Source organism: Quercus suber, unplaced genomic scaffold, assembly GCF_002906115.3.
Source record: "Quercus suber isolate HL8 unplaced genomic scaffold, Cork oak 2.0 scaffold_772, whole genome shotgun sequence".
Lineage (NCBI taxonomy): Eukaryota > Viridiplantae > Streptophyta > Magnoliopsida > Fagales > Fagaceae > Quercus > Quercus suber.
Window position 1 is genome coordinate 202,593 of NW_027070208.1, and position 26,495 is coordinate 229,087.

General features: G+C 33.2%; 2 protein-coding genes across 2 annotated transcripts; both read right to left on the bottom strand.

The window, feature by feature from the left end:
• Positions 1-6,023: 6,023 nt before the first annotated feature.
• On the bottom strand, positions 6,024-7,914 carry LOC112014108 (ethylene-responsive transcription factor ERF113). Its single transcript, XM_024046488.2, has 2 exons — positions 7,427-7,914; positions 6,024-6,775 (listed from the first exon to the last, which is right to left on the bottom strand). The coding sequence occupies exons 1-2, from the start codon at positions 7,563-7,565 to the stop codon at positions 6,204-6,206; spliced, it is 711 nt and encodes a 236-aa protein (XP_023902256.1). The 5' UTR covers positions 7,566-7,914; the 3' UTR covers positions 6,024-6,203.
• A 6,376-nt stretch (positions 7,915-14,290) lies between these two features.
• On the bottom strand, positions 14,291-22,260 carry LOC112013968 (protein BONZAI 1). Its single transcript, XM_024046355.2, has 16 exons — positions 21,923-22,260; positions 20,073-20,120; positions 19,360-19,508; positions 19,214-19,262; positions 18,697-18,753; positions 18,195-18,383; positions 17,963-18,097; positions 17,547-17,608; positions 17,361-17,463; positions 17,158-17,272; positions 16,337-16,413; positions 16,118-16,255; positions 15,859-16,023; positions 15,498-15,611; positions 15,287-15,383; positions 14,291-15,151 (listed from the first exon to the last, which is right to left on the bottom strand). The coding sequence occupies exons 1-16, from the start codon at positions 22,061-22,063 to the stop codon at positions 15,054-15,056; spliced, it is 1,737 nt and encodes a 578-aa protein (XP_023902123.1). The 5' UTR covers positions 22,064-22,260; the 3' UTR covers positions 14,291-15,053.
• Positions 22,261-26,495: the final 4,235 nt, after the last annotated feature.

Sequence of the window (26,495 nt, forward strand, 5' to 3'; positions counted from 1 at the left end):
TTGATCTTCCTGACGATGATGACCAAAGTTTTAGTTTTTATTGGGCCCTTGACTTGAGATTGAGACTTGAGAGTATGGGTGTGCCGGTGGGGGTGTGGGTGTGTGACCACGTATAGGAAGATATTGACATCAATTATTTTTGTAATGGATTATGGATGTGTGAATTGAAATGAAGGGTCTCTCTCTAATAATTGACAATAATGAAACTAATAATAATAATCCTTGCTTTATGCTTAAAAGAAAAGAAAAAGGAAGAAAAGCTGCGCAGCAGCAGCAAAGAGAGGACGTGGGGAGGTGGATTCATATTATGTATTAATAAATTAAAGCAGGCCTCTGATCTGATTGTTGTGTTGAGGAAGCCAAGGGAGGTACCATTTGCCGAAAAGTTTGACACTGAGAGACGCTCTCAGCCCCCGACAAAAGCTTTTTTTCTAAGTCGGCGCCGAAGTCATAATTAGCCGAACAATCTATTCTTCTCCAACACTTCACACTTGCGTGGAGACTAAGGCAGTGTCAAACCGGCCCTAGCTAATCTATCTACCACCTAGTGATCGCTACTCGGGTAAGGGTTGGCTGCCTTCATTACAATACATACGAGGTTTATAGCATACCGACTCTACTCTCCTTTACTTTTTCAACTAAATATGCAGCATCTTATTAATTTTTTTGGTTTCAAGACTTTGTGGTCCGTCTTTGTGTTTAATATTACTATACTCTGGTGGAGTTTGGATAGCGTTTTTGAGTTCGTGTTGCGCAAAATTGTTATTTTTTTGTGGATCTTGTGCATTGTTCACGGGACCTGTAGGCATTTTTTTAAGCAAAAATAACTTTAAGACTGAGTCTCACGATACTATTTATACATTTAAAAATTATTTTATTACAGTGTTTTCAATTTTCAGCAATAAGCAGTATCTAAACAAATCCTTTATGGGTTTATTTTGAAACAACTTATTTAACTTTTTTGTTGAAAACTTTTTGTTACAAGTGTACTATAGTTTACTTGTACGTTAAAAAAATTGAAAAGGTGAGGAAAAATGAAATTTTAAAAAATTGTACATAAAAGCTAAAGCTTAAAGATGTTGTCAAACTCACCCTATATATTGAATTTTGTTTATAGTTTACTTCTAAGTAAAAAAAAAAAAAATTTCGGATTGCCGTTGGTTAATTATTTGCATAAAATTTCTTGATTTTATTATGAATGGATTCACTATGTGTGCGTTTGAAATGAGCTGAATTTTTCAGCTTATCTCCACTTTTATCTTATTTTTTTAATATTTTTTTTACACTTTTAGCAAAAAGTTTTTAGCTTTATTTAAATAAATTGTTCTAAACAGACACTACATATATACAATAGAATGTTCCTTGTTAGTTATGTATTGCATTTCAAAGAATACAAATGATCAATTATAATTTGTTTCATAGTTGATCTAAAAAATTTTGAGACTTAAGTTTGATTTTTTATTGTTAAGAACGTTATTGTTGTGTCATTACCTTTTCTCAACAACCAAAGAAAAAGTGTCATTACCTAATTTTGTTTTTCTTCCATAGAGAAAGAGCTTAGATTCAAATCATCCCCTACCTCACTTTGTTGTAAGCCAAAAAAAAAGGTTCAGCAGGTTTAGCTCTTTATGCTTTAGAAAGTTAAAGTGATATTGTACAGTCATGTTAAGTGAATATGGACTCAAACAATATGGATTAAGAAAAGTAATTATTCATTTTTTTTTTTGACCAGTCATTATCAATTATCAAAGCCAAGGGAAAACTGAGAATGTTAGGCATCTTTATTTGCAATCACTGAGCTCTCTTTACCCTTCTACATTAGGATTCTTACCAAAAATGCGTAAAACGTGTCTGTTCAATATGACATTGTATTTCCTGCTTATAATTTTGAAATATTCTCATGAAAAATCCCAGAGTTTGAGCTTAGTTCCAAATTATACTTTAAAGTTTCATTGCATAATGTCAACCTCATATTTTTGAAGTCGATACAATCTTCTTCTTCTTCTTCTTCCTTTTTTATTTTTCTTAAAAAAAAAAAAAATCATTATCAATTAAAAGTAATATGAGAAAATGTAAAGAATATTATTAGGAAGGATTATATTAAGTAATTATAAGAAGGAATCTTTAAGGGGTGCCATGAGATCAACCCTTTAGGGTTCGCAAAAAGTTTTAATCATGCATACAAAATCCTAATAGCTAACAAAAATTTAATGAATATGCAAATTACACTTTTTCATAACTTTCACTTCTTTTACAATGTACCCCCGGCCCAAACGATCACTTCACACAATTCTTAATTTGAAAGAATCGTATCAATATAAACCTAACTGTAAAAATTGAGAGTTAAATTAGGCTGAAAATGTGTTTTTTCATTGCAAACGATGAGAGTGTTTCTGTGATTGCACCCAATTTTTGTCTTGCAATTTAGATTGCAGGGGCACATTGAAACATGTGTTTTAAATTAGGATGTCAATCATGCATATTAATATAGTAAAAGTTTGGGGGCACGTTGTAAATGGGGTGCACATATATCTTCATTGGATTTCCATTATTTTTAGTTAACTAAAACTAATTGAGAGAATTTAAATTTGACTAATTTTGCAACTATATGATACCATAATTACAATTGAAATTTAAAGAATTTAAATCATGGTTCAAACTCTAAGATGAATTATATATTGTTAAGGTAATGATGCCAAAAAGGATAATCAAATTATACGCAAAATTGGAAATGAGTCCATAAGAACCTTGATACACTTTGAGCAAAAGTGAAACACAAAGAGGTTTAATTAGATATTATTCGGTTGCAATGTTGTTATTTAAGCAACCAAGATCAAATTTAGTAATTAAAAAAGTCATACTTGGGTTTGAAAACTTTAAATGAAGACAATTACATTTTACCTAAATGTGCTTTAGGTCGAATTCAATTTACTAATCAAGCACTTTACCCATCTAAGCTTTAATTTCAATATAAAAACAACTCAAAATCATTATAAAATTATATGTTTAAATCACATTCTTTGACAAATTAAAAAAAAAAAAAAAAGATTTATACAACCACCTCACTATAATCTTAATATATTAAAAGTTACGAATCAAAAGTAACTAAAGTGTAATTCTTTAAACGTATTCTACTTTTTTTTTTTTTTTAAGTTATCATTACTTTTGAGTATAGTTTGTAGTGTGTTTTTGTATTAAGATTTATTTCTTTCCCTTTATATGTGTGTGTTTGTTTCTCAAAAACAAAATGCAACTCTCTAAATCACACATTGATAAAATTACATTTGATCCCAAAAAAAAAAAAAAAAACTCCTTAATTTTTAAAAGGATAAAGAAGCCTTAGATTTAAATTTGACATTCTAAGAAAGAACAAAAAATTATTTGTTGTATTGAGTTGTTTTACCCAGTCAAGGTTGGAAGTGAGAGCTGACCAACCAGAAAGTCAGACCGGCCAATTGCGCAAACAAGGGGCAATATCAAGGCCCACCGTTTGTGTTTGTGCTCAACTTTATCATTTTAACAGCCGAATTCCATGACCAATCGTCAATCGTCCGCTAATAGTTTCAGAATTTCTTTCATACCGATCTATATCTTTTGTGATTGTCAACCAATGAACCTCCTCGACGACTTGACCTTATTATATTGTATTCTAGGTTCTAGACCAAATAAGAGAGATATCAAATCTACAAGGAGCTATCTATTTAATGTACCAAATCTTAACTTCGCTAGCTTCAATCTATCTATAAATGGAAATCCAAAGGGTGGTTTCCGATTCTAAGAGATGAGCTATGGAATGGAATCAATTACACCTTGTGTGCTCTTCATGGCTGGTATGCATAACGGGATGACAAAAATCACCCACCTTATTCTGAGCATACTTTTTCCGCTTTTCAAGAGGTATGAAATAAAGATGTATTTTGTTTGACCCACTCGTCTCTCCTGCCCTACTCTCTCTCTCTCTCTCTCTCTCTCTCTCTCTATATATATATATATAATTTAATATTTCTATACATATCCTATTTATAATTCAATTTTTTTTTTTTACATATTCTATTATCATTTTCCAAATGTTTGTTTTTTTCTCTCTTAGCATTCTTTTATTATCCATCATATTTTTCTTTTATTTCTACTATATTAATATTGAGGTCAAATAACAAAATATTTTTAGCTTGTCTTGTTCCCACCCTAAAAGGGGAGCGAAACACCTGTGAACTGGGCTCATCTTGCTCCATTTCCATCCCTAACCAACCACCATATATCATAACCTACTAATACAATAGTTTCCATCCTATTTCTCTTTTATCTCTATTTTATTAATGTCGAGGTCAAATAAAAAAATACTTTCAACTTGTCCCAATTTCACCCTAAAAAGGGAACAGGACAGGGTTGAAACACTTTTGAAATGATCTCATCCCGCTCTATTTCCATCCCTAACTAACAACCATATCATGACTTATTGACTCACACAATTGTTCAGCATCAGATAGAATATATTGTGCTATATATTTTCGTGTACTTTTAATTTCATGTCTTTCCTCCTTAATATTCCGTGTGAACATAAATTGTCTTTCATGCTGTGCTATAACACATGTTGTCTGCCATCGCATGCTTTCACGCACTTTACGCTGTGGCAGTACGTCCTGCTTTTCTAAAAGTTAGAGCATCAGAAGTTTCTGAGCATGACTATTTGACTACATATCTTAGCTAACTTTTCTTGCCTGGCTTGTATATTTGATCATCCCCTAAGCTCATCACTTAGAGACCCCTGCATAGCAATTGAGCCATGCTTAATTTACTAAACCAGCAAAACAACTTGTTTTGCTTTCTTTATTTCTTTCAACTACTTTCCCTGTAGGTTTACTATGGTCGAACACTTTTGATCTATGAAGGAACAGGCCTTACAAATCTCAAGGTACATACAATTTAAAATTTTAAATAACATGATATTTTATACACCTATAGATATTAGAAATAAAATGTTAAACTGTACACCTCGATCCATTTCAAAAAGATCATATTACAAGATACAACCAATCCATTTTATTTAGAAAGCATCCACCACATATTGCCAATAGAGGTTGGCCAACTTATTATTCATCAACTAGGTACATATATCGGCAGAGGCTACAGGTTGTTAATTATCACCATAGAAACCTAGATACTCAGAATATGATTCTTGTATTGTTGTTAGCATACCATAATGTTGTGTTTGGGGGCCGGGGCTATCACTAAAGGTTTTTGTTCTCTTACATAACTTTTTTTCACATTAATTATTGCACATCCACTTTTATATGTTAAAACATGAATATTCCCACATGAATCGTGAATATATGCATGAATAGTAAATGTAAACTAATGTGAAAAGATATTTTTCTATTACTAAAGTATCCCCAATAAAGTCGGAAAGACTCTAGCCCTTACACAACGCTTATTGGGAGATTAAAGGTCTGTTTGGTTGCGTTGTTTAAACAACCATTTTTGTTACAACATGTATTTCTATAACACTTTTTTACTCACATATTTTCACAATACTTAAATAATATTATTAAAACAACATTACTAAACAGGCCCTAACACTTTCACATGATTGAATGTTTTCTACATGCAAGAAATATATAGAATTTACTATAAGTATAGAATTCATGGCTTCAGCTCTACCGGCTACACAGGAATCGGCAGTGCTGAATGATTCATTTTTCTTAGTGGTTCAAATCTAGAGAATATGGTAATAAGAATAATTAAGTCTTTGGAAATAATTGACTCTTGGTTCCTAAAATTTGGGATTGGTTATGAAATCTTAATAGGCTAGTCAAATTCGACTGTATACAAATCTAGGAACTATTCAAGTATAGACGAAAATGTTTATTGAAATGCACCTTTGCTAAATGATTCTTTTTACTGGGTCCAAATCTAGAGAATACTAAGTCTTGGTTCAAAATTTTGGGACCGGTTATAAATTCTTAATAGACTAATTAGGTTCGACTGAATACAAATCTAGAAAATATCCAAAAATTTCAAGTATGAACGGAAATGCTTACTGAAATTGCACCACGTGCACAACTTTGATAAAACACTTCTTGATAACTCATAAATAGAAGAAAGTTTCATAAGCAAGAATTTAAAAATGTGGGAATAGGTATAACATATATAACCCCAAATCGTTTAGTTTTACCTTATATATATGTCCTTTTGAATTATTGGTCTCAAAAGTCCTTCATGTTCTTACGAGGATTAGAACTAGTAGGAGAACCACCTCCAAAGTGCGTTGGAAATCTTAGAAGCTCTTGTTGTTGATATTGTTGCTGTTGTTGAGTTGGCATGGGAGATGAAGATGAAGATGATGAAGATGTAGTAGTTGATGAAGTTTGTGATGCAAATCTTTCTTGCCCATAGAGACTTGGCACATTAACATAATGTAAGCTACTATCTCCAGTCTGAAGAAGTTGTGCATATTGAAACATATTGGGATATGTTTGTTGAGAAGTAGTTTGATGAGGGGCATGATGAAGAATCTGGTTAGGAACTTGTTCAGTCCCCAAACCAGTTGTAAGGTAACCTGTTTCGCTTGTCCCTTGTACTCTTTCCGGGAAGTTGAGCTTAGCTTTGCTTCCTTTGAATCTGAGAGCTGCTTCATCATAAGCAAGTGCTGCAGACTCAGCTGTTTCAAAAGTGCCAAGCCAAACTCTGGCGGCCTTATTTGGGTCTCGAATTTCCGCTGCCCATTTTCCCCATGGTCTCTGCCTTACTCCTCTATAGTGTCTTCTCCTTGTGTTCCCTTCACAGAAATGTTTTTGTTTTACCACATAAAATAGAGAAAGTCTAGACATGAAATTTATGTAAGGATATTGATGACTATGCATCAATTAAAAAGGACTTGTAATATTCACTATTAGTTCTTCTGAAAGAAAACCTAATCTAAGGAAAAATAGACTTTACAGTCTTCCAAAAAAAAAAATTTATTCATTGAAAAAAATAAAGAGAAACTTGTGCATGATATGGATAAATACAAGTGCATAAACCTTTAGAGAGAACCAGTAGTCCAAGTAAGAGGGAGGTAGGTATGCGCGAGAAACATATAGCTAGGAGAGTCAGTTAATGATAATACTTGCATCGATCCTTTCACAGCCAAGAGCATTAAAGCACTTGGGTCGATTCAATATTGTTCTATTGGGGGGGTTGTGGGAGAAGAAACCATTAAATAAATGAAAACTGATACTGTAAAAAAATTAAACATGGAAAATAGGAGCACATGAACTTGCAATATATTCAACCCTAATGATTTTTCAGTCTGTGACTGTGAATGCATCATGGATCGGTGAACATATGCTCAAATATATACTATTGTCATCATCCATTATTGGTATAACAAAATATGAATGAAAAGTGATTTCATAACGCAAAAAAGCTTGTTATTTATGTACGATACCTTGATCTACAGCCGGTTGAGACTGATGTTGTTCCCTTGGGCCAGACTGGGATGTGATTATTGGATTTCCATGCACTTGAACTGGGTTTTGGTCAGTGTTACTAATAACTTGAGCTAGGGCTGAGACCATGACAGACATATCTTGTTGGGAACGAGCTGAGTAGACAGGAAATTTATGATCCTCCTCCTTCTCTTCCGCTTCATTGGAAGGAAAGGGCCTCTTCCCATGTTGTCGATCCAGCACTTTCAGCTTGATGATGCCTAGCTTGTTGTGTTTGTTGTGCTAAATCATGCAGTTAATATAAATTTCACTAGGGCTATACTTGTCACGTTGATGCGGGCGCTAAATCAACAAAAGAAGATGTGATTTGGTGAACAAAATATGTAGCAGAAGACGGAAAGAAGGAAGAGGAGAAGAAACAAGATCGAAGACCAGAAAGATAGGGTTTACTCTACAGAGAATTTTTATACCCGCAGGTTCAGCTTCTTTGCGTGAAGTTTGAGAGATGAGTGGAAAAAGAGTTCGGTCTAACTTTTGACTTTGTTTCTTTCTTTTTGTTCCTGTCTCTCTGGCAACGACCAAACGCTCTGATCTCATCTAGAAAAATACTTACGGTTTCAAAATATTCCCCCCGTTTGAATTTGTTTGTTTTGATTAAAAAATTAAATTTTTTAAAAAAACGTTATTTATTATTTTGTTTGTCTTATAAAAATATATAAGTTTATAAAATTACATTTAAATAAATATATTAACTTTTTAAAATAGAATTATTCTTAATAAGGCAACTAAAAAGGTGCTCCAATTAAATTGATTTTTTAAAATATTAGTTAGTTTTCTCTTTAAATAGTTTTAAAATAAAGTAGGGGTATAATAAGAATATTAGTAAATTAATAATTTTTATTTTTAGAAACAAGACAATATTTAAGGATATCTCAAAATAGAATAGATGACAAACAAACTGGGACAGAAGTAGCAACAAATATATATATAGTAAGATTTCAATTTAAATTATTACATGTAAAATTCAAACTAACATTTATTTAATATTTAAAAAAAAAAAAAAAAAAAAAAAAACCTTCTTAATACGTTGCAACTAAACTAACAAAATGAAAGTTCCTATCAAAAAACAAAATGAAAGTTGAAAATAATTTATAATTGATTATACACTCAATTTTGTAATAAAATTCCTTGTATTTTCTATTTTATTGAGAAGTTTAATTTTGAAGATATTTATATATACATAAAAAATTCAAATATTTTAATAGATTACATGTTAATCTACAAATCATGAATAATTATATTTTTTATTATTATCTAATTATGTGTACAATATTAATTTTGAGGTGTTAAGCGTATTTTTTTAAGTTTGAAGTTTTAATATCTTATATATCTATCTATATATACTATTTAAAAAAATTGAGGGAGTTATGGCCTCCATGTCTATACATATATATTTTGTCCCTCCTCTTGTTTGTTCGTTGGGTGTGGACACAAACATTAATTTGAAACCAGTGCTATGTCTTCATGGCAATTTCACGCAATCAAGGTGTGGATGTGTTTCATCTATAATCACCCAAATTTAATTTTTCGTCATTGTTACTTTTTGATAATAAATGCATCCACAACATCAATATCAATCGTGTCATTACTAGTGGAGAAAATATGGAGATATAAGTAAGTTTAAATGTAGATGGGTAGTATGCATTGATCACTCCGCAGTTTGACACATAACAAGTGTGCACTGGAGAATACATTGTAACAATTCTCAAGGCCGCTATGTATACACAATAGCAGTAATTAGAACAAGAAAGTAAGAAGTATTTTCTTCATTTTACACTTTCATGTTATATATTTCTTAATATAATTAAATATAAGAAACATCAAATTTGTCTTTAGCTTAAATTGATTCAAGTTTCAATTACATCAATGTTCACTCAATAATTTTTCATTATCTAGCTAGATCTACAATGAGTTTCTACTAACTTCATAATAATATTTTTAAATTAAAAAACAAAAACCGTTCATGCTTGTGCAGTATATTTAAGAGTTAAGTCATTTTGAATATACACCACTGTCAACTTCTTTAGGACCTTCTCTCCTCTCTACGTGTGTGTGTTAAAAATATTTAGTATTGTTAAAAATATTTAGTATTCTTAAAAGAAAAAATACTGAGTTAATCCACATTGAAAAATGAATGTGAATTAAAGAGATTTAAAGTCTGTGCTGTGTATCCAAGAGTTAGGTCATTTTGGATATACATCACTATTAATTTCTTTAAGACTTTTTCCCCTGTGGGTGTATTAAAACTATTTAGTATTCTCAAAAGAATCCATTCATGCAAACGCCCCAAGTAGTAATTTAGTGCAAGAAATCCACAAATTGATGGTTCTTTATTAAATTGTTTATATATTGGTTTTTATTGATTATCTATTTATTTTTAATCTTTTACACATAATTAAGACATTTTTGCTATCTTTTAATATATCAAAATATATAGCACCTATTTTTTAATCGCGTGGACGGACTTTTATACTTTTAAGATGTTATAAATACAACTTACGGTTCCCATTCTTACTGAGGGCTCATCTAGTAAAACTTTCTTTTTTAGATAAAATCTAGTAAAAATTTCTAATAGTGAAAATCGATGCAATTAAAAATTCTAAGGTTTGATTTAAAACCTGGATGAAACCTTGGAATATATATGGTCTAATGGGAAGAAAAAAGTTTCTCTTATTTATTGTTGGAATTAGTGGGTTCCAGTTAACTTAACTGATAAAATCTCTGATGGTTGAATAAGAGATATAGAGTTCAATTTGTACTTACACTAAAAACCAATTAATATCTTGGTCTGATGATATAGAATTATTATCAGGAGCGGACACCATATGTTAAAACTCTCTCTCTAAAAAAAAAATGTTGGAATTATGTAATATGTAGGATAGACTTCTTTTAACACAGACATAAATTTTCTTACAATAAAATTATGGTATTTTACTATTTATGTACTTACTAAATGTATATTTTATCCTTCAATGGTTAAAAAAAAGTAAAAATAAAATAAAAATAGGAAAAAAAATTTCCTTTTACATCCACTATTTTACACAAATATTTAAAATTGATGCAAAAGTTTATACATTTTAAAAAGTGAATAAAATGTCCACATCTAACACAAGAAAGTAGATATGCATGAGAAAATGAATGTAGTGGATGTGAGAGTATTATTTTCCTTTAAAAAACTATTAACAACAAAACATCTGTTAGGATTGACTCAATATAGTTTGAGGTCTAAGGCAATTTATATAAGTAAGGCCTTTTATAACTAAATATTAATTAAATAAATTTATTTAATACTTATCAAGTCAAGGTTAATTTGAAGAATCAAATATATAATTTGCTGAATTAGTACTAAGGTTAGTTTTATATAAAGATTGAAATATCATGTTTCAAGGATAAAATATAACAAAAAGAATTGAAAATTTATTTCTTAATTTTTGAAAATAGAGGGTTTATTTTATCTTAAATAAGATGATATATTGTTAAGTAATGTTGTAGTTTAAATTTCAATCTTGATTATGCATGGTGTTAAGAAAGAGAGAGATCAATTATTTAATGTGTGGCCGTGTGAGAGGAGTAATTATTGAATATTTCCAGAATATCATAAATGTATACTCCCCTCTCTCACATAATTGTAGGTCCTCCTGATTAAATTTATAGTAAGACTCATAATTCATGTGAAAGGGAGGAGTGCGCATTTATTGTATTCCCAGAGTATTCAATAATTTTCGAGCAAGACTTAGGCAAAGTACTTAGGTACTGTTCTTTAGGTTCATTTTTTAAGATTTTGTTATGTGGATTTTTTCTCATGAGAAGAAATAACATTTTTTAGTTAAATAGCCACATGACTAAATCTTAAGAGGAGAACCGAAGAAATAATTCCTAAAGTACTGTACTTAAGTTTTGACCATAATTTTCCGTGTGAGAGATTAGATTGCTAACATTGGCTATTTATCATGTATAATCTTGGTTTACTACAAATATACATATATATATATATATATATTTTTCAAAACAGTTTTAAGGTTTGAATTGAGTTGAGTTTGTACTGGTTCAATATTTTCAAAATTTTTTTGAGGGACGAATACAACATCTACATATGGATTAATAGCAAACCACCAAAGTCGAATAGCAATCTCTCTCTCTCTCATATTAATTACTAAAAGAAGTGGTCCGTTCCATGCATCAATGCATGGATGATGGACCATTGGACCACCATAATTTGACATTTTTTTTGGTTAGTTAAGATAGCTGCGCCCACCTATATTAAGTTTTTTCATTCTTCAATAGCTCAATAGGTCGACGCACATAACTCATTGATGACAGCAATGGGCTTTCAAATCCTAAATTCCTAATATCTACGTTTCTCTTAATAAACTAGCTAGCCCATCTACTTGAATATGCTTTGGATGTGCCACCGTCTCTTTTACAAATGGACAGATAAAATATATGCATCCAAGACCGTGAGTCAAGTATGGAGGCAATCAAACACACTGTTACTTAGTGTAAATAATCATAAGTAAACAACTATTGTTGTTGTTACGTAGCGATCAAATGTCCCATGAGATGAGCTTGCCTAGCTATATACCACTGCAGTAAACACCCTTTTTTTCCTTTTAAATAATGAACATTTTTAGTGCGTGTTTGGGACAAGCTGAAAATTTCAACTTATTTGTAAATTCAGCTTATTTTTACTATTATTCATAGGTCTCACTGTACTATTCAGCTAACATTTACTTTTATTTATAATACTTTAAGTAAAAAGTTTTCAATTTCAGCTAAATAAGTGGTTCACAAACAGACACTTAGACCGAGAAAAAAGACTATTAGACATTTCTATGTTGTCCAATAAGCTCATCCTTTAGATGGGCCTTAACAACTCCCTCTAATCGCAGGTAGGCCTAGCATTTCACACCTATCCAACAAAATGATAATTTGCACAAGTTTTATTATTATTATTTTTCCTTAAAAAGTTTAGAAAAAATAACAAAATATCACAACATTTTCATAACTCTTATTATTATTATTTTTTGACATAACTCTTATTTTGAGTTGTAGAGGAAGTTGACACTTCAATTTCTTGAATATATATGAAAAAAAAGAGTTGCTTGGTTTTTTTTTTTTTTTTTTTTTTTTTTTTTGGGGGGGGGGGGGGGAGAGGACAAAACGACTGTAAAAGGATAAATGACATGAGTCTAAATGTATGCTGTGAATTTTTTTTATTCTAACGGTTTGTTTTAACTTATATTGTAAAAAATGTGAGATTTTGTTGTGCAAGGGGAACAAATCTTTTTCAATAGAAAGCTAATCAAAGTTGCATCTCAGAGGTTTGCAAATCCAAATCAGTAAGTTCCTCTCTCGAGGTTTGCACCAGATTTCATGCTAATTCAATCTTGTAGGCACAAGGCAACACGAAATTACGGATTGACTTTAGCTCTGGTGAGACAAGTTTAGCATTGATTTTGGGGGTTAATAGCTGCAAAGACCTGTTCACTTCTCAAATTCAAATTCATCTGTCTTTTAGCGATCAGACTTTCAAATTTCACCGGCAAAATTCGCCAAATTTTGACCCATACAGATCGCATGAGCATAAATTGACAATTTTGTTCAAAGTCCTTCCACTCGGACCATCTTGGTTTGTACTTGATCCCTTTGTACATGTGCATGGATTTCATTAGTGCATCTTGATTTGTTTTCATACTCAGCTTCCAATTGGTCAAAATACCTTGCAAGTGCGTATTTTACATTCCACAATTAAATTTAGGCTGCGTTTGTTTGGGTGAAAACCATTTCCGGAAATGGTTTTCGAATTTTCCTTGTGTTTGGTTGCGCTGAAAAATGCAATTTTCCGGAAAATATGCTTAAAGTTTGACCAAATTTTCACCCTTGACCCGGAAATCATTTGAAGCCCTTATTTTACCTTCAAATGATTTCCGGAAAGAGAGAGCCAGAGCCGAACCAAAACCGAGCGAGAGAGAGAGCGAGAGCGAGAGAGAGAACGAGCCTTCGACTTCGACTTCGCCGGCGTTCACGAGCCTTGGACTTCGCCGGCGCCACGAAGCTCCAGATCGCTCCAACGGTCTCCTCAAGCTCCAGATCGCTCCGAGCTCCAGATCGACTCCAACGGTTGCCTCAAGCGCCTTCGCGATCGCCTTCGCCTTCGAACCCACACGCCGTCGCCTTCGAACCCAAACCCGACCACACGCCGTCGCCGTCGCTTCGAACCCACTCGCCTTTGAACCCACACCCGACCCACACGCCTTCGCCTTTGATCGGATTTGATGATTTTTGTCTTTGGTTTGTATTTTTGTGGCTGTGGACTGAGGAATGATGTTAATGTTTGTTTGGGAGCTGAGGAATGAAAATTGTTAGGAATGAGAATTGTTGTTGTTGTTATTGTTGCCGGAATTTGTGTTGTTGTCGCCGGATTTTGCGTTGTTGTTGTTGTCGCCGGTTGTTGTTGTTGTGTCGCGGTTGTTGTTGTTGTTGTTGTTGTTGTCGCCGGTTGTTGTGTTGCCGGAATTTGCTGCCGGAAAAAATTGTTGGAAAATTTTCCAAAAACAACCAAACACATGAAAATATTTCCACAATGCTATTTCTAATATAACCAAACACTTAAAATATTTCCTTTCGGAAAATAGCATTTTCGGAAATATCTATTTTCCGGAAATATTTTACGCAACCAAAATTAGCTACAAAGCTTATTACCAATGCAGTACAACCATGACTTAATGAATACTAATCAATGCACATCCTTGTGTATATGTTTGAGTTGTTGAGTCTTGGCAAATTGAAAGAGAAGAAACACATAAGCAAGATTTTAACTCTTATTTATTAGGTTACAGTGAACCAAATGTAGGGCTAATATAATAACTAGCTCCAAGCATACCCTAACCTAACCATAGACTAATCTAGTAATCTACAGTTCATATTGCCTGTTTTACAGGTAATCAACTTATAATAAGTTTGGCCTCTTAGGTCACAATATCTCTTAACAGAATAGTTACACGAAAACTTCCAAGGTCAAGGGCCCCCATGGAACAGAGATTCACACCCTTGCGGACAAGCTGGCTCCTGCAGAACCTTAGGCCTAAATAATGTAGAAATTCAACCAGGTATCACATTTCAACCCAAAAGACAAAAAATGTAATGCAAGTTGGAAACTTGAGAGAAGATTGAAGAGAGTCCATTCTAAAAACATTCTTCACATTATTATCCAGTTCAAATGATATAAATGTTGTTTAACCCCACATCTTTTTCATTTAGGGCCTTGGTGTTGGTTCCAACACACTAAAAGGAATTGCTTTGAGCACGCACTTAGTCCAGTAGTCCATGTAAACCTTTACTGGAGCCCAAGTTGACCAAGGAAAGTGAAGCCGTGAACCCTCAGTAGCTAATTGACAAAGGGGCTTGTATGGAATCTTTAGCCAGGCACGATGACGCGCTATAATATTACCCTTTCTTAGCAATATGAATGATGCCACTCACGACAAACCTCAAAAAAATATGGTGGCCTGAACGAAGGTGAACCACTTATGGAAAATCAAATTTCATTATGTACAATTCTTTACATTATGAAGAAAGTGGTTGGATATCTCTGGTCCGCATGTAGGTTAAAAATTGCGTTGGTAATTCGGAAAGAAGTGCTTGAACAACAGAAATCTCTCCACCTGCAGGTGCAAGGCAAAGTTTCATTTTGAGGATAAGAAAATTAAAACCGCAAGTCACTACTTAGAAACTATTCATAAAATTTTCAATTAGTTAAGTCAGCATGGGAACCAAATATAATAAGCAGATTGACTTACTCTGTACATCTCGGAATGGAACAAACTGGACTATATCACGCGAAGCAACACGTCCAGTTGAATTTTCAAGTCTCTCTCCCTTGTCTGCATCTAAAATCTGTACAAAAATGTAAGATGAGATAATTAATTATGCTGAATAATTGAACCTCTAGTCCTGTACCAAATATTCCAAGACAATCAACCAACAAAAAGAAATGAGTTGAATAAATACCTCCATTTCTTTGAAGTCGGCTCCTCCAACTCCAACAATTAGGATCGACAATGGCAGGTCAGATGCTTTCACAAGGGCATCTTTGGTTTCTTGGAGATCTGTCACTACTCCATCCTAAGAACAGCAGTGGGAACTCAACAAAAGGGGGATATTTAATATTGAAAGCACATATGAGTATTGATCATGTAAAACAAATTTTTTAATTCTGCAACATGGAAAAGGAAGTGCAGAACAAGCCACTGAAGAAAAGGTTCCAAGTTCAAGTATTATTCGTGTTAACTAAAATCACACACACACATATAGAACCTTCATAAGCGAACACGAAAAAATTCATCCAAAGATCCCAATGATTTACTCTTACCGTGATTATTAACAACACAAAGTATTTTCGTCCACCGTTTGCAAGAGACTGGCTAGCAATAAGTGCAGCATTGCTAATAACAGGTCCAAAAAGAGTAGGCCCTGCAAGAGAAACGTTAAGGAGGGCACTTGTATATGCCATCATAATTCCTTGGATTCCTTCAACCTGAGAGAAATAGGCTCACATATGCTTAATATAAAGGCTTCTAAACAAAAATATCACATAATGAAAGCAAGAATAGATTTTGCAACCGTTCTACCTCACAGTAATGACTGCTTCCATTCAAGTTGAAACAATGAGAGACTGGACCGTCGATTGGCCGTGCTCCAAATCCCCATGCAGGAAACCGCTTGTCTGAGTCATAAAACTGCAACACCTCTCCAACCTCAATGATTGCCTGAAAAGCAAAGGGCACCATCAGATGGGTATATCCAAAAAGAAGTTCAAGAAATTGCTGTAGAAAGGACCAATTTCTCACTCTTTGGTATGCATTTGGCCGTCCTGAAGGATCAATATAATGCAAGGAATCGGGAAGGCGTGGATTTCCATTTGAAGCTAATAGGAAAGAATGACACTTTAGTATATAATAAGATATTGCAGTAACTATAACCAATACATGTAATGATTTAAAAGTAAACATTCTCTTCTTTTTTTTCTTTTATTTTTTTCTTTTTTTATTTTATTTTTCCTAAAAGGAAAAAAGAAGAAAAAAAAGAGATCAAAATTAATTTTCCAAGAAAGTAGATATGAATTCAGAAGAAACTAGAAGCAACAATGAGCATGGCAAAAGTTCATAAAACTAAACTGCTCTCTTGACAATCACAATTCTATCATATTTCAAAACCATGAATGTGACCCAGAGATATCTTTGACTTATGAAGAAACTCAAATTCTATCACTACAATATACCTTACATATAAATAAGCAATCCGATAGGGTTATTAACAGAGTAACTAGAAGAAAGGTCAGGAGAATGGGATGGATAAAGTGAACCAATACTTAGGAAGAGGTACTTGAATAACAATGCCAAGTGTTCATAAATGCTAAAAGCACAATTATATCCGAAGGTAGGATATAGTGTTGCAAAATAAGGAAACAAAATGCCAATAGAGTGCAGTTGAAACAAGGATGTTAAAATGAATAAAAAACAAGACAATAACAGGTATCAGTAAATGGTATAAATGAATGTGTTATGCTAAAAAAAATTGCATTTACTCTTAATTTTTATAGAGAATAACATTCGGACTGCAAATAGAAATTTTCAGGTACAGTAAACAAGTTGATTGCATAAATATATACCAGTGAAATCAATTGCCACCATGAAATTCAGTTCACAGCCCCCAGCCAAGTAATCTAAGAAAGTGTGTTCAACACTCTGGGAAAACTTCTCAACAAATAGCTGACTCTTCAGTATCTGCATGATATTTAGAGACCTTCAAACTAAAGGCAAAGAATTTTATACAATTCAAAATGCGAAGTATACTTGAGACGCATAAAAGGACCTTGTTGTGGTAATCATGCCCAACTAAAGTCGGTAAAAATAAATTTTCGCCTTGCCCACTAGAATGAAGCTTTTCCAAATCTGCCAATGATTTGTGAATTTTTCTGATAATACAACAAGAAGCTTTGTCATTATGCTGGTCTATAGAGATGAGGAGATAATGAAGACGGGCAAGATTACAATTTACCCAATCAAATCATGTTTTCCATTGCTATTGAAGTTAAAGCACTCTATTACCAGTGGACTGTCCTGCAGATTAATTTTGAAAAATAAAAATGAGAAAACTAGCAACGAACAGACAAGGACATGAAGCATCTTACAGGAAAAATTCCAAAATCCATATCTAACAACATCTACATAGGTTTGGCAGATGGTTGCCAATTTGGAGCACTGAGACAACGAATATTGTCCAATTAGGTCACTATGGCCATCAAGCTCTAATAAGCAACCAAAACTTGGAGCATCCATCTATTAATAAACACAGTATGCATAGGTTTTTTTTTTTTTTTTGGGGGGGGGGGGGGGGAGTATGCTGACAGCATAGGACACCAGATTTTTAGTAGTGGATGCAGACTATAGTACTGAAGGTAAACTTTCTTATACCTTGCTTCCAACTTGTTGAATATTCAAAAATACTCGCTTCCACGTCGGCTTGAGGTCATTCTTGATTACTTCTGTTTTGCAAACTGGGATTGGGGTCCCATTCTCCACTTCTTTCGATATTATTAAAAAGGGGTCCTGCAAGATAAATCAGCACATGGACAGATGGGGTAACTAGGGTACTTCTTTAAATCTAAGAATATAGAAAGAGAATTAAGAACTTAGCAGCCCATACACTTTTTGAGAAGAGATCTTTATATTCCAAATCAGAACACCTTAATATCATCTCTGTTGTGGTTTTGGAGCTAACAGATTCCTCAGCATGCACAGTAAGCTTTCCGAGGTTTCTTGGACGGGTTGATCTGGTAGATTCTTCTCTATGTACAAGATCTAAGGTCAGCGACCTGTTTGATTTAGTGACTATCTGCACAGAGCGACACAAGAATGTTGAGGGTTTAATATATTGGAATGCTGACTTTCAGTAAATGTAATGAACTTCATGGTTCGGGTGAAGGCCAGTTGGAAATATCAAAGGTAAAAAAAATGTACAAGCAGAAGGGAATGTGAAAGGGCAAAAAAATAAAAAGAGAGACCAAGAAAGACACACAAAATATGTGTTTTCATCAAATCAGGTATCTAGTTTTCAACATGTGATGAGGGCTGCTCTCTCTAAAGAATATTATCGTGGGGGTTCTTATTGTTCAATAACTACAAGAGTGACAGTAAGTATGATATACCTCAGACAATGCACAAGTTGCCTCACCAAGAAATTGCTGCTCATCCAGCTTAAGCATCTGCACAAGTTAAATTGTCCCTTATGAACTGATTTTTTAGGCGTCCATGCACTTGAATGAGAGTAATAAATGTGCCTTGTGAGCATTCTGCTCAAAACATTGAGATCCTATTTATGACATCAATATAACAAAAACATAAAAATATAAATCTAGCAAATAAATAAGCAAACAAATTCTTAAATATACCCTTCGGGCCTACGTAAAGCTGAAAGTAGACACAGAGAGAAAAAAAAGGAAAATAACTCATTCACTTTAGATTAGTGCTCAAGCTGATCAGGTTCAGTTCACTATTTTGTTACACACAATTTATCAAAAACAAAAATAACTATCTACTCAACTTGTTGTTAGGTTAAAAAGATGATAAATTCAATGATGAAACCACAATCAGAACCATTCTTGCACCAAAAATAAAAGATTAAGAAAAGAAGAAGAAGACCAGAGATATCATCAGGATATATACCTTTACTTCTACATTGTGAAACTGAGTGTCAACATCATACACGTGAAACCTGTCACAAACAGCAATTTCAAAGAATATTTTATGGTGAAAAGAGTAACATGCACATCTCATAGATAAATATATGGAGATGTTAGCATTAAACTTACACTAAAGTCTGCACAATCTCAAAATGATAAGTGATTGTATGTTTTGCGATCCATGTGGGATTTAATGAATTTAAAATTACTTCAGTGCGGCCAAGTTCTTCAAGTACTCCATCTCTTCCTTTTGTATAAACAACCAACATGGGGTCACTCTGTAGAACACAAACTTTATAAATAACAGGATAAATCTTCAGCAACAACAGTAAGATTTCCACAATGGAAAAATGGAGCATGATAGCACAGTAAAGAGAAGGCTTATTAATCATCAGAAGCATGACATCTAGAACCACAGTTTTTGACAATGTAGTGAGAAAAAAAAATGATCATGAAAACATCGTCATTAAGAGAGAGTATACAGAACAATCTTTTAAAAATTAAAGGTACTTCTTAATCTGTCAAAACCCACACCAAATGCATTCTGATTCTCTAATATGCATATTTCTTTTGTCAAATAATATTTGATTATTTGTTTATAGTACTTTCTCGATCAAGTAGGGTAATGCCATAGTTGACATAGTATGTTGCTAAGTTAATTAGCTTATCACTAAGAAACTTATCCACAATTAGAATTTTGACCCATGGTGGTGTAATTAAACAAATGAATGCATCTAACTTCATCTCGCAGAAGAGAACTAACCTTCAAGTGTACATTAACAAATAAAGCAACAGGACTTGTTTAAGTAAATATATCTACTTTAAAAAGTAAAGCAACAAACCTTGGAGAGCACATCTCGATCGCGCAAGTCTGCAGCAGAATACGATAACTGCATTGGAATTGTATTCACAAAGAAAAGTCAATGATGGATGTAAAGTGTAAGCCTCCCCTTACCCCCTAAAATAAATAAATAAAAGACCAACATTGAAAATATGAGCATAATTTATTTATCCCAACGTGAACATATACTAGCCAAATTGGCCCAACACTAGCCAATTACACTCAAAATTTTAGGTAGGCTCACTTTGTTTGTATAAAGCTTTTATTGATGCTAAGCCTGTGTTTGGTAACTCTACAAAAAAAAAATGCACTTTACAGTTTTTGAGGCTTAAGAATGCATTTTACATTTTCAGCTTGTTTGATAACTCAAATTTGCAGTGGACTCTTAAATACATTCTCCATAACCTCTACAAATTAGTTAGAAAGAGAACTTCTAAAAATCGTTATTCTCATTTTGAAACAAAATATAAGGGCCTAAAATCATAGCACACAAAGCCACAACAGCTATTTAGGTAGCTCACTTCATTATTCTCATGTCTTCTTTCTTTCATTGTTTTTCCCGGCTATTCTCCCTCTTATTTGCCAAGAGATCATGGCCGAGTGGTACCCCAACAAACCCCCAATCATAACAAGCAGTTCCAAGCCCTGAGTTGCACCCTGAATGGAAATGGGAGAACAGTGCTGTTACTGCCACTAGAGTGAAAGCGGCGTGATATTCAGCTTCAAAATTTTCTTGTTCTCCTTTACTTTCCCTTACTTGATCAACAAGAACTTCGATTTGCAGACCTTCACAAACGGGCAACAAAGATGTATTTCATGTGGGCCCACCAACCCTAACTCAGCCGATGGTGCCACAACAAGTTCCTCTCCTCCGCCCTTGGCTGCTGACAGAACCACAGCTCCAACCCCAATTCGTAGTTTCTCTTTTTTCTTCTTTTACTTTTCTCCTTTTTTTTCATTTGGTGTTTTAATGATTATAAAAATACTTGTCGGGATTAGCTTGCTTGAGCAAGCTAATATATGGAATTTGGAATTGAATTTTGGATTTTTTTCAATTAAAATTGGAACTAGATTGGCTTAACATTTTTTTTTTTCCTCCAAGGACAGTTGCTAAACTGTGTTAGATAATTAGAGTTTTTTTTGGATGCTGAGAAAGTTTGGGGGAAACATGCGGGTACTAGCTTGCTTGAGCTGGTTTTATTTTCCATGCATAAACAAGTGACAACACCTTTTAAAAATTATTTGATGATACTCATGTATGATAACTAAGCCCAATTTCAATCAGCATAGTAGCAACTGCTACTTGTCAAAATAACGTGAATTGCGAAAATTCAATATACTAGGAAAGATTCATTCTGTTTGGGCAATAGAGCTACTAAATTCAACCAAATTCATGTTTAGCCTACACATTTGAAGTCAAATCGTGTTAATAACTTGAGAAGGAAATGATTGAATACCGTCATTCATCTCAATTAACAATTGAAGCCAAACAATCCGAACAATTAGTTTTCTCAGTCAAGTTTAAAAAATAGCATTAAGAAAAATTGTACAATAAATGTAATTGGTGTCACGTCTTAGCATCGCTTGTGCTTGTGCACACATAGTCACTAATATCCAAATTCCACTAAAATGCCACCATTTTTATGCTCAGTCAAGCACCCAATCGAATTTTAGTAAAGCTAAAAAGAAAAAGAGCAATAAATGCAGTGAAATTGAAATAGGTAGCTGAGAAACAGTGTAAATCAAATTCAAAATGAAATCCAAAAGGCTAATATAATATAAGTAGTGGAAATGAATCTGGAAAAGAAGAGAGAGAGAGAGAGAAAGTAAAAAGTTGAAAAAGGAGGAGACCTCGATCTGAGAGAAGAGGCCGTGGTAGCCGCGAGACTTGAGGAATTGATCGATGGCTTCGTTTGGAGCATTGGGGTTGTGAGATGAGGAGCCGCCCACGGCTGCCCTTCCGCCGGCTTGGTCGGAGCAGCAGTTGCCCATAACCCAACAACCACCACCAAAATTCTTCACCTCACCTCACCTCAGTACCAGCTTCAGCTTCAGCTTCAGCTTATGAAATATAGAATGAAAGAAAGCAAATAATAAATCGTAACCTATTGCTATGGAGAACAATTATAATTTTGAAGTTTAAAGTTTTAACCCAGGACAGGAAGACTGACGACTCCACATCTATTTATATATAGATATATTGAAAATAAATTGAGGATAGTGACCGATGAGTTGAGCAGCTTTGTTCTTGTTTTGGCCCCCACTCTAGTACTAGTCTAGAAAAAGAAAAAGAAAAAGATTACAAAACCGCGTTCTTTTTATTGGGTTGTTAAACTCTGATATGACACCTTTTATTGTTAAAAATTAAAAATATTATAATAAAATAATTTTTAAATGTGTAAATAGTATTGTAGGGCTTAATTCAAAGTATTTGTGGGTTTCATGAGTACTGTATGGGACCTATAAAAAAAATGCTTCAGCTGAAAAATGTACAAAACGCGCTTCCCAAACGGAGGCTAAGGTAAACTGGCAAAATATTTTACAATAAACTATTGTTTGTGAAATATTTAGTAATTTATCATATTTTTTAAACTCGAGTTTTCTGTGTAATTGGAGTTCCATAAACTTGAATTCTTTGAAAAAATAGTCTTCAAATATGTTGTGCTATTTTTTATGGATCTCGAGTCACATTCAAAATTGGTGAAAATTTTCCATGGAACTCGAGTGGTAAACTAGAGTTTCACAAATTCAAGTTTAAAAAAAGTGGTAGATTCTTAATTAAATACTTAGCCATTTTGCCTGTTCTTAAGTACTGTTATTATTTTATTTTATATATAAAAAAAATAAAGACGTTGAGAATCCATCAACATTAAAAATAAGAATTTTTTTTTCTATTTTAGACATTTAACTCAATAGTTTTTCAAAAAAAAAAAAAAAAGATATTTAACTAACTAGTATTTTTTTAAAGACATGGCAACTTGATTATTTATTCTGTATTTTATTTGATTTTTTAAAAATTATTTTTCTCTTTTTACACACAATAATCATCATCTATTCTCTTTTTTTACCATTAGGAAACATTAAAACTAATAAAAAATTGTTTTGCATAAGATACAATGATTTGTACATTTGCGCAAACATTATAACAAAATCTCATTTTGCATAACTGGTTCATGATCTAATATTGGTGATTTTGAGATTTTATTGGCTATATTTTGAGTTTTATGTTATTTTACATGAGCTGGTACAAATGCTCAAGGCTTGTTGTTGTATAATATATATAAGGAAGTGATGTTATAGTCTTTAGCCATATTATTTCACACCTTGATAATGAAGACAGTCCGAAAGTCCCATAAGAATGAGGATGTCCAAATTTACACCAAGTCATTTCAAATCTAGAATATAGGGGAGAGGGAGATTTTATTTCTATTAATATAAGAAATAATGAGTCTTTTAATTGACCCATAAAACCCATGATAATTTCTTTCTTCTTTATAACTTTCTTCACATGTATTGTCCATCAAACAAGATTATTTTACTGTGGCCTTTTTTGATGTATGTTTAGTTGTTTACCCCATTCGAAGGTCATCTCAATAATAGTCATAGAGTATCTATTCGTCAAAATAATAGTAATTATGTGAATTCCAATTGTATATCCTATAGTATATGCTCTTAAAGTACTGATTTATTATTTTTCTTGAGCTACTTTGACCAGGAAGACTTGAATTCAGCAAGAATATTGATATAACTGTAAATATATATCCTATCCTATGGTGTATGCGAGGAAATTACACCCATACTTTCTAATCTTGTCGTGGACCGACTACCGACCTGGAATTGGAAAGGATATGCCCAAAATCATTCACTTTGCCACTTACCATTTTTTTTTTTTTTGAATGAAAAAATGGGATTTTCGGTGTGGGCTCATCAAACCCGCGCTACGTGACGACAATAGATAATACTAAATGTACCACACGAGCCTTACTGAGGCAATCACTCAAACCAATCCTTTCTGAATGCTGGGATAAAGACTCTTACCATCAAATCACACTCCGTGTGGTGCCACTTAGTCTTCCCATCCTTTGAGAGTCAAGACTCAACACATGACATGACCGTCAAAAGTTCAAATCCGTGGAAGGCCAGTTGGACTTGGCCTTGTTCATACTTCTTTTTAATATTTATATGAATAAAGTATAAACATATTAGACAGTGGTTTTTTTTTTCTTCTTAATTTTGATTAACCAGTTGTTTTCTTTAATTCTTTCTTTACAAACGGCTTCATTTCTTTATAATACTTGACTAAGAACTGCCCTTTCTCCGGTCTTACACATGGTCAATGATTATCAAGAAATGGTGGCCCCGAATAGTTGGCTACTATAATACAAAACTTTTAATTCAAGCTTTCACCGTAAGAAATCATGAGTACAATAATCTATTTCTATTAGACCAATACCTATATAATAACTTACTAAGATTTTTTATTCTTATTTTTAAGGTACAAAATGATTTGAATCAATTATTACTTACATTTTATGATAATTGTTATTTATGATTTGGTCAAGATACCAAGATTTTTGTTTTCGTATAGGCAAGATTAATATCAAATTATCAGTTTGGATAAAGGGAGAAAGAGGGGAGTAGAGTTGAACTGACCCTTATTTAATAACAAGAGATGCGTTTAAATTATCAAAACCAACATGTCCACAACTAATTAAGATTTTTAAGTCAAATGACTTTATTAATGTTTTCAAGGCAAATTCCCTTCTTCCACCTAGAACGTATCCCAAAAAAAAAAATTAGGCCATTTTTGTTGTGTATTGCAATTGGATTATCCTTATGAGATCATGTTTTCTACACAATATATATGCCTAGATTATAGGTTGTAAATGAATCAAAAAAAAAAAAAAATTTAAAGGGAGAATTCTATGGTATATCATGATTTACTTCCATGATACTACCCGTTCTTTATTTAGAAAAAGAAAAATCAAATTATTTATAAACGGGAAAATATCTCATAAATCCGATATATATATATATATATATATATGCATGCCGATGCATATTAATCAAATGCATAAAATATTGTTGTTTATGAAGCACTGGGTTCAACTTGACAAAAAGCTTGTTCAAATTTGTTTATTTAGCAAACAAGTCAAGTGCCCAGGTTTAGTGAGGTTTTATTATTTATTTATTTTTATTGAACTAAGTTTAAGCCATACCATTAAACAAGTCAAATTTAAACATAAAAATGTGTTTGTGAACAAAATCGTAAAATGACAACTTTACTGGCAATCTTTGAATATTAAGGCGTGGTGGTGGTTATTGTTGTTGATCTAGATTGAAAAATATGGGCGGTAATGATGGGGTGCATGGTTTTCTTTCCTTTTTAGGGGACGCATATATGTAGCTAGTGTAATTTGTTGATTTGCAAACCATTAATTTCAAAGATTTCGTGCTGGAACTCACTTAACTTAGGTGATGGCAAAAGAGAAAGAAATTGGGACACCAAGAAGCATCCAAACTAAAGCAAAAGGCATAAATGTCTGCTGCTAAGTGGCAATGACTGGGTCCATATGGCGACTTGTTTGGTACATACCTCTTAAAAGGATAGCATAATAATTCGCCCATTCTACCATCTACTAACTGTTCTCTGCACCAATTAGCGTTGGAAAGTTAGTATTAATTTAATCAGAGGCTAGCTACAATATCATACGCATTACCCATGCCATAAAAAATTCATTGTGGCCCACTTCAACTTCAATCTAAATAACTAGAAACCTTATTGCAAATTTTTTTTTTACTATTTTCTTTATAATATGTAGTTTTTGTTCTTACCCAAAACCTTAGATACGGTTCTTTAAATTAATTTTAGTTTCTTAGAGCATTCACAGCAATGGTGCTAAATAGTTATATTGCTATTTTTTAGCACCACTGATTACAAAAATCACGCTGCAACAATGGAGGCATAAGTAAAAAATTTAGATGTTCAAATATAGTGCACATCTATCTATAGATGTGTACTGTAGCGCAAAGCTATAAAAAAAAAAAAATTATTTAACTTCTCTCCCCTTTTTCCATTAAAATATTCTCTCTCTCTCTCTCTCTCTCTCTCTCTCTCTCTCTCTTTTTGTCTCAGACTCAAGAGTCTCAGCCTCTCTCTTCCTTCTCTACCTCTTCGCTATCTTTTCTCTCTTCTTTTCACGTGATCGGGGAATGGGTCGGTGGGTTTCGTGGATGGCGTGATCTGCGATGGCGTGGGTCAGTGGGTTTCGTGGATGGCGTGATTAGCGATTGGGTCGGTAGGTCGGCAATGGCATGGGTTAGTGGGTCGGCGATGGGTCGGTGATGGCGTGCGTTAGTGGGTCGGCGATGGGTTAGTGGGTCGGTGATGTCGTGATCGGGGATGACTGGTCTGGAGCATAAG

What these genes read in the sequence shown, in the direction of transcription:
- LOC112014108 (XM_024046488.2), bottom strand. Translation starts at nt 7,565, where the DNA reads ATGTCTGTCATGGTCTCAGCCCTAGCTCAAGTTATTAGTAACACTGAC. An exon ending in TCAACCGGCTGTAGATCAAG is followed by an intron (nt 6,776 to 7,426) that starts GTATCGTACATA and finishes ATTTCTGTGAAG; the next exon opens with GGAACACAAGGAGAAGACAC.
- LOC112013968 (XM_024046355.2), bottom strand. Translation starts at nt 22,063, where the DNA reads ATGGGCAACTGCTGCTCCGACCAAGCCGGCGGAAGGGCAGCCGTGGGC. An exon ending in CAACTTGTGCATTGTCTGAG is followed by an intron (nt 18,384 to 18,696) that starts GTATATCATACT and finishes CGCTCTGTGCAG; the next exon opens with ATAGTCACTAAATCAAACAG. An exon ending in CCGACTTCAAAGAAATGGAG is followed by an intron (nt 15,384 to 15,497) that starts GTATTTATTCAA and finishes ATTTTTGTACAG; the next exon opens with ATTTTAGATGCAGACAAGGG.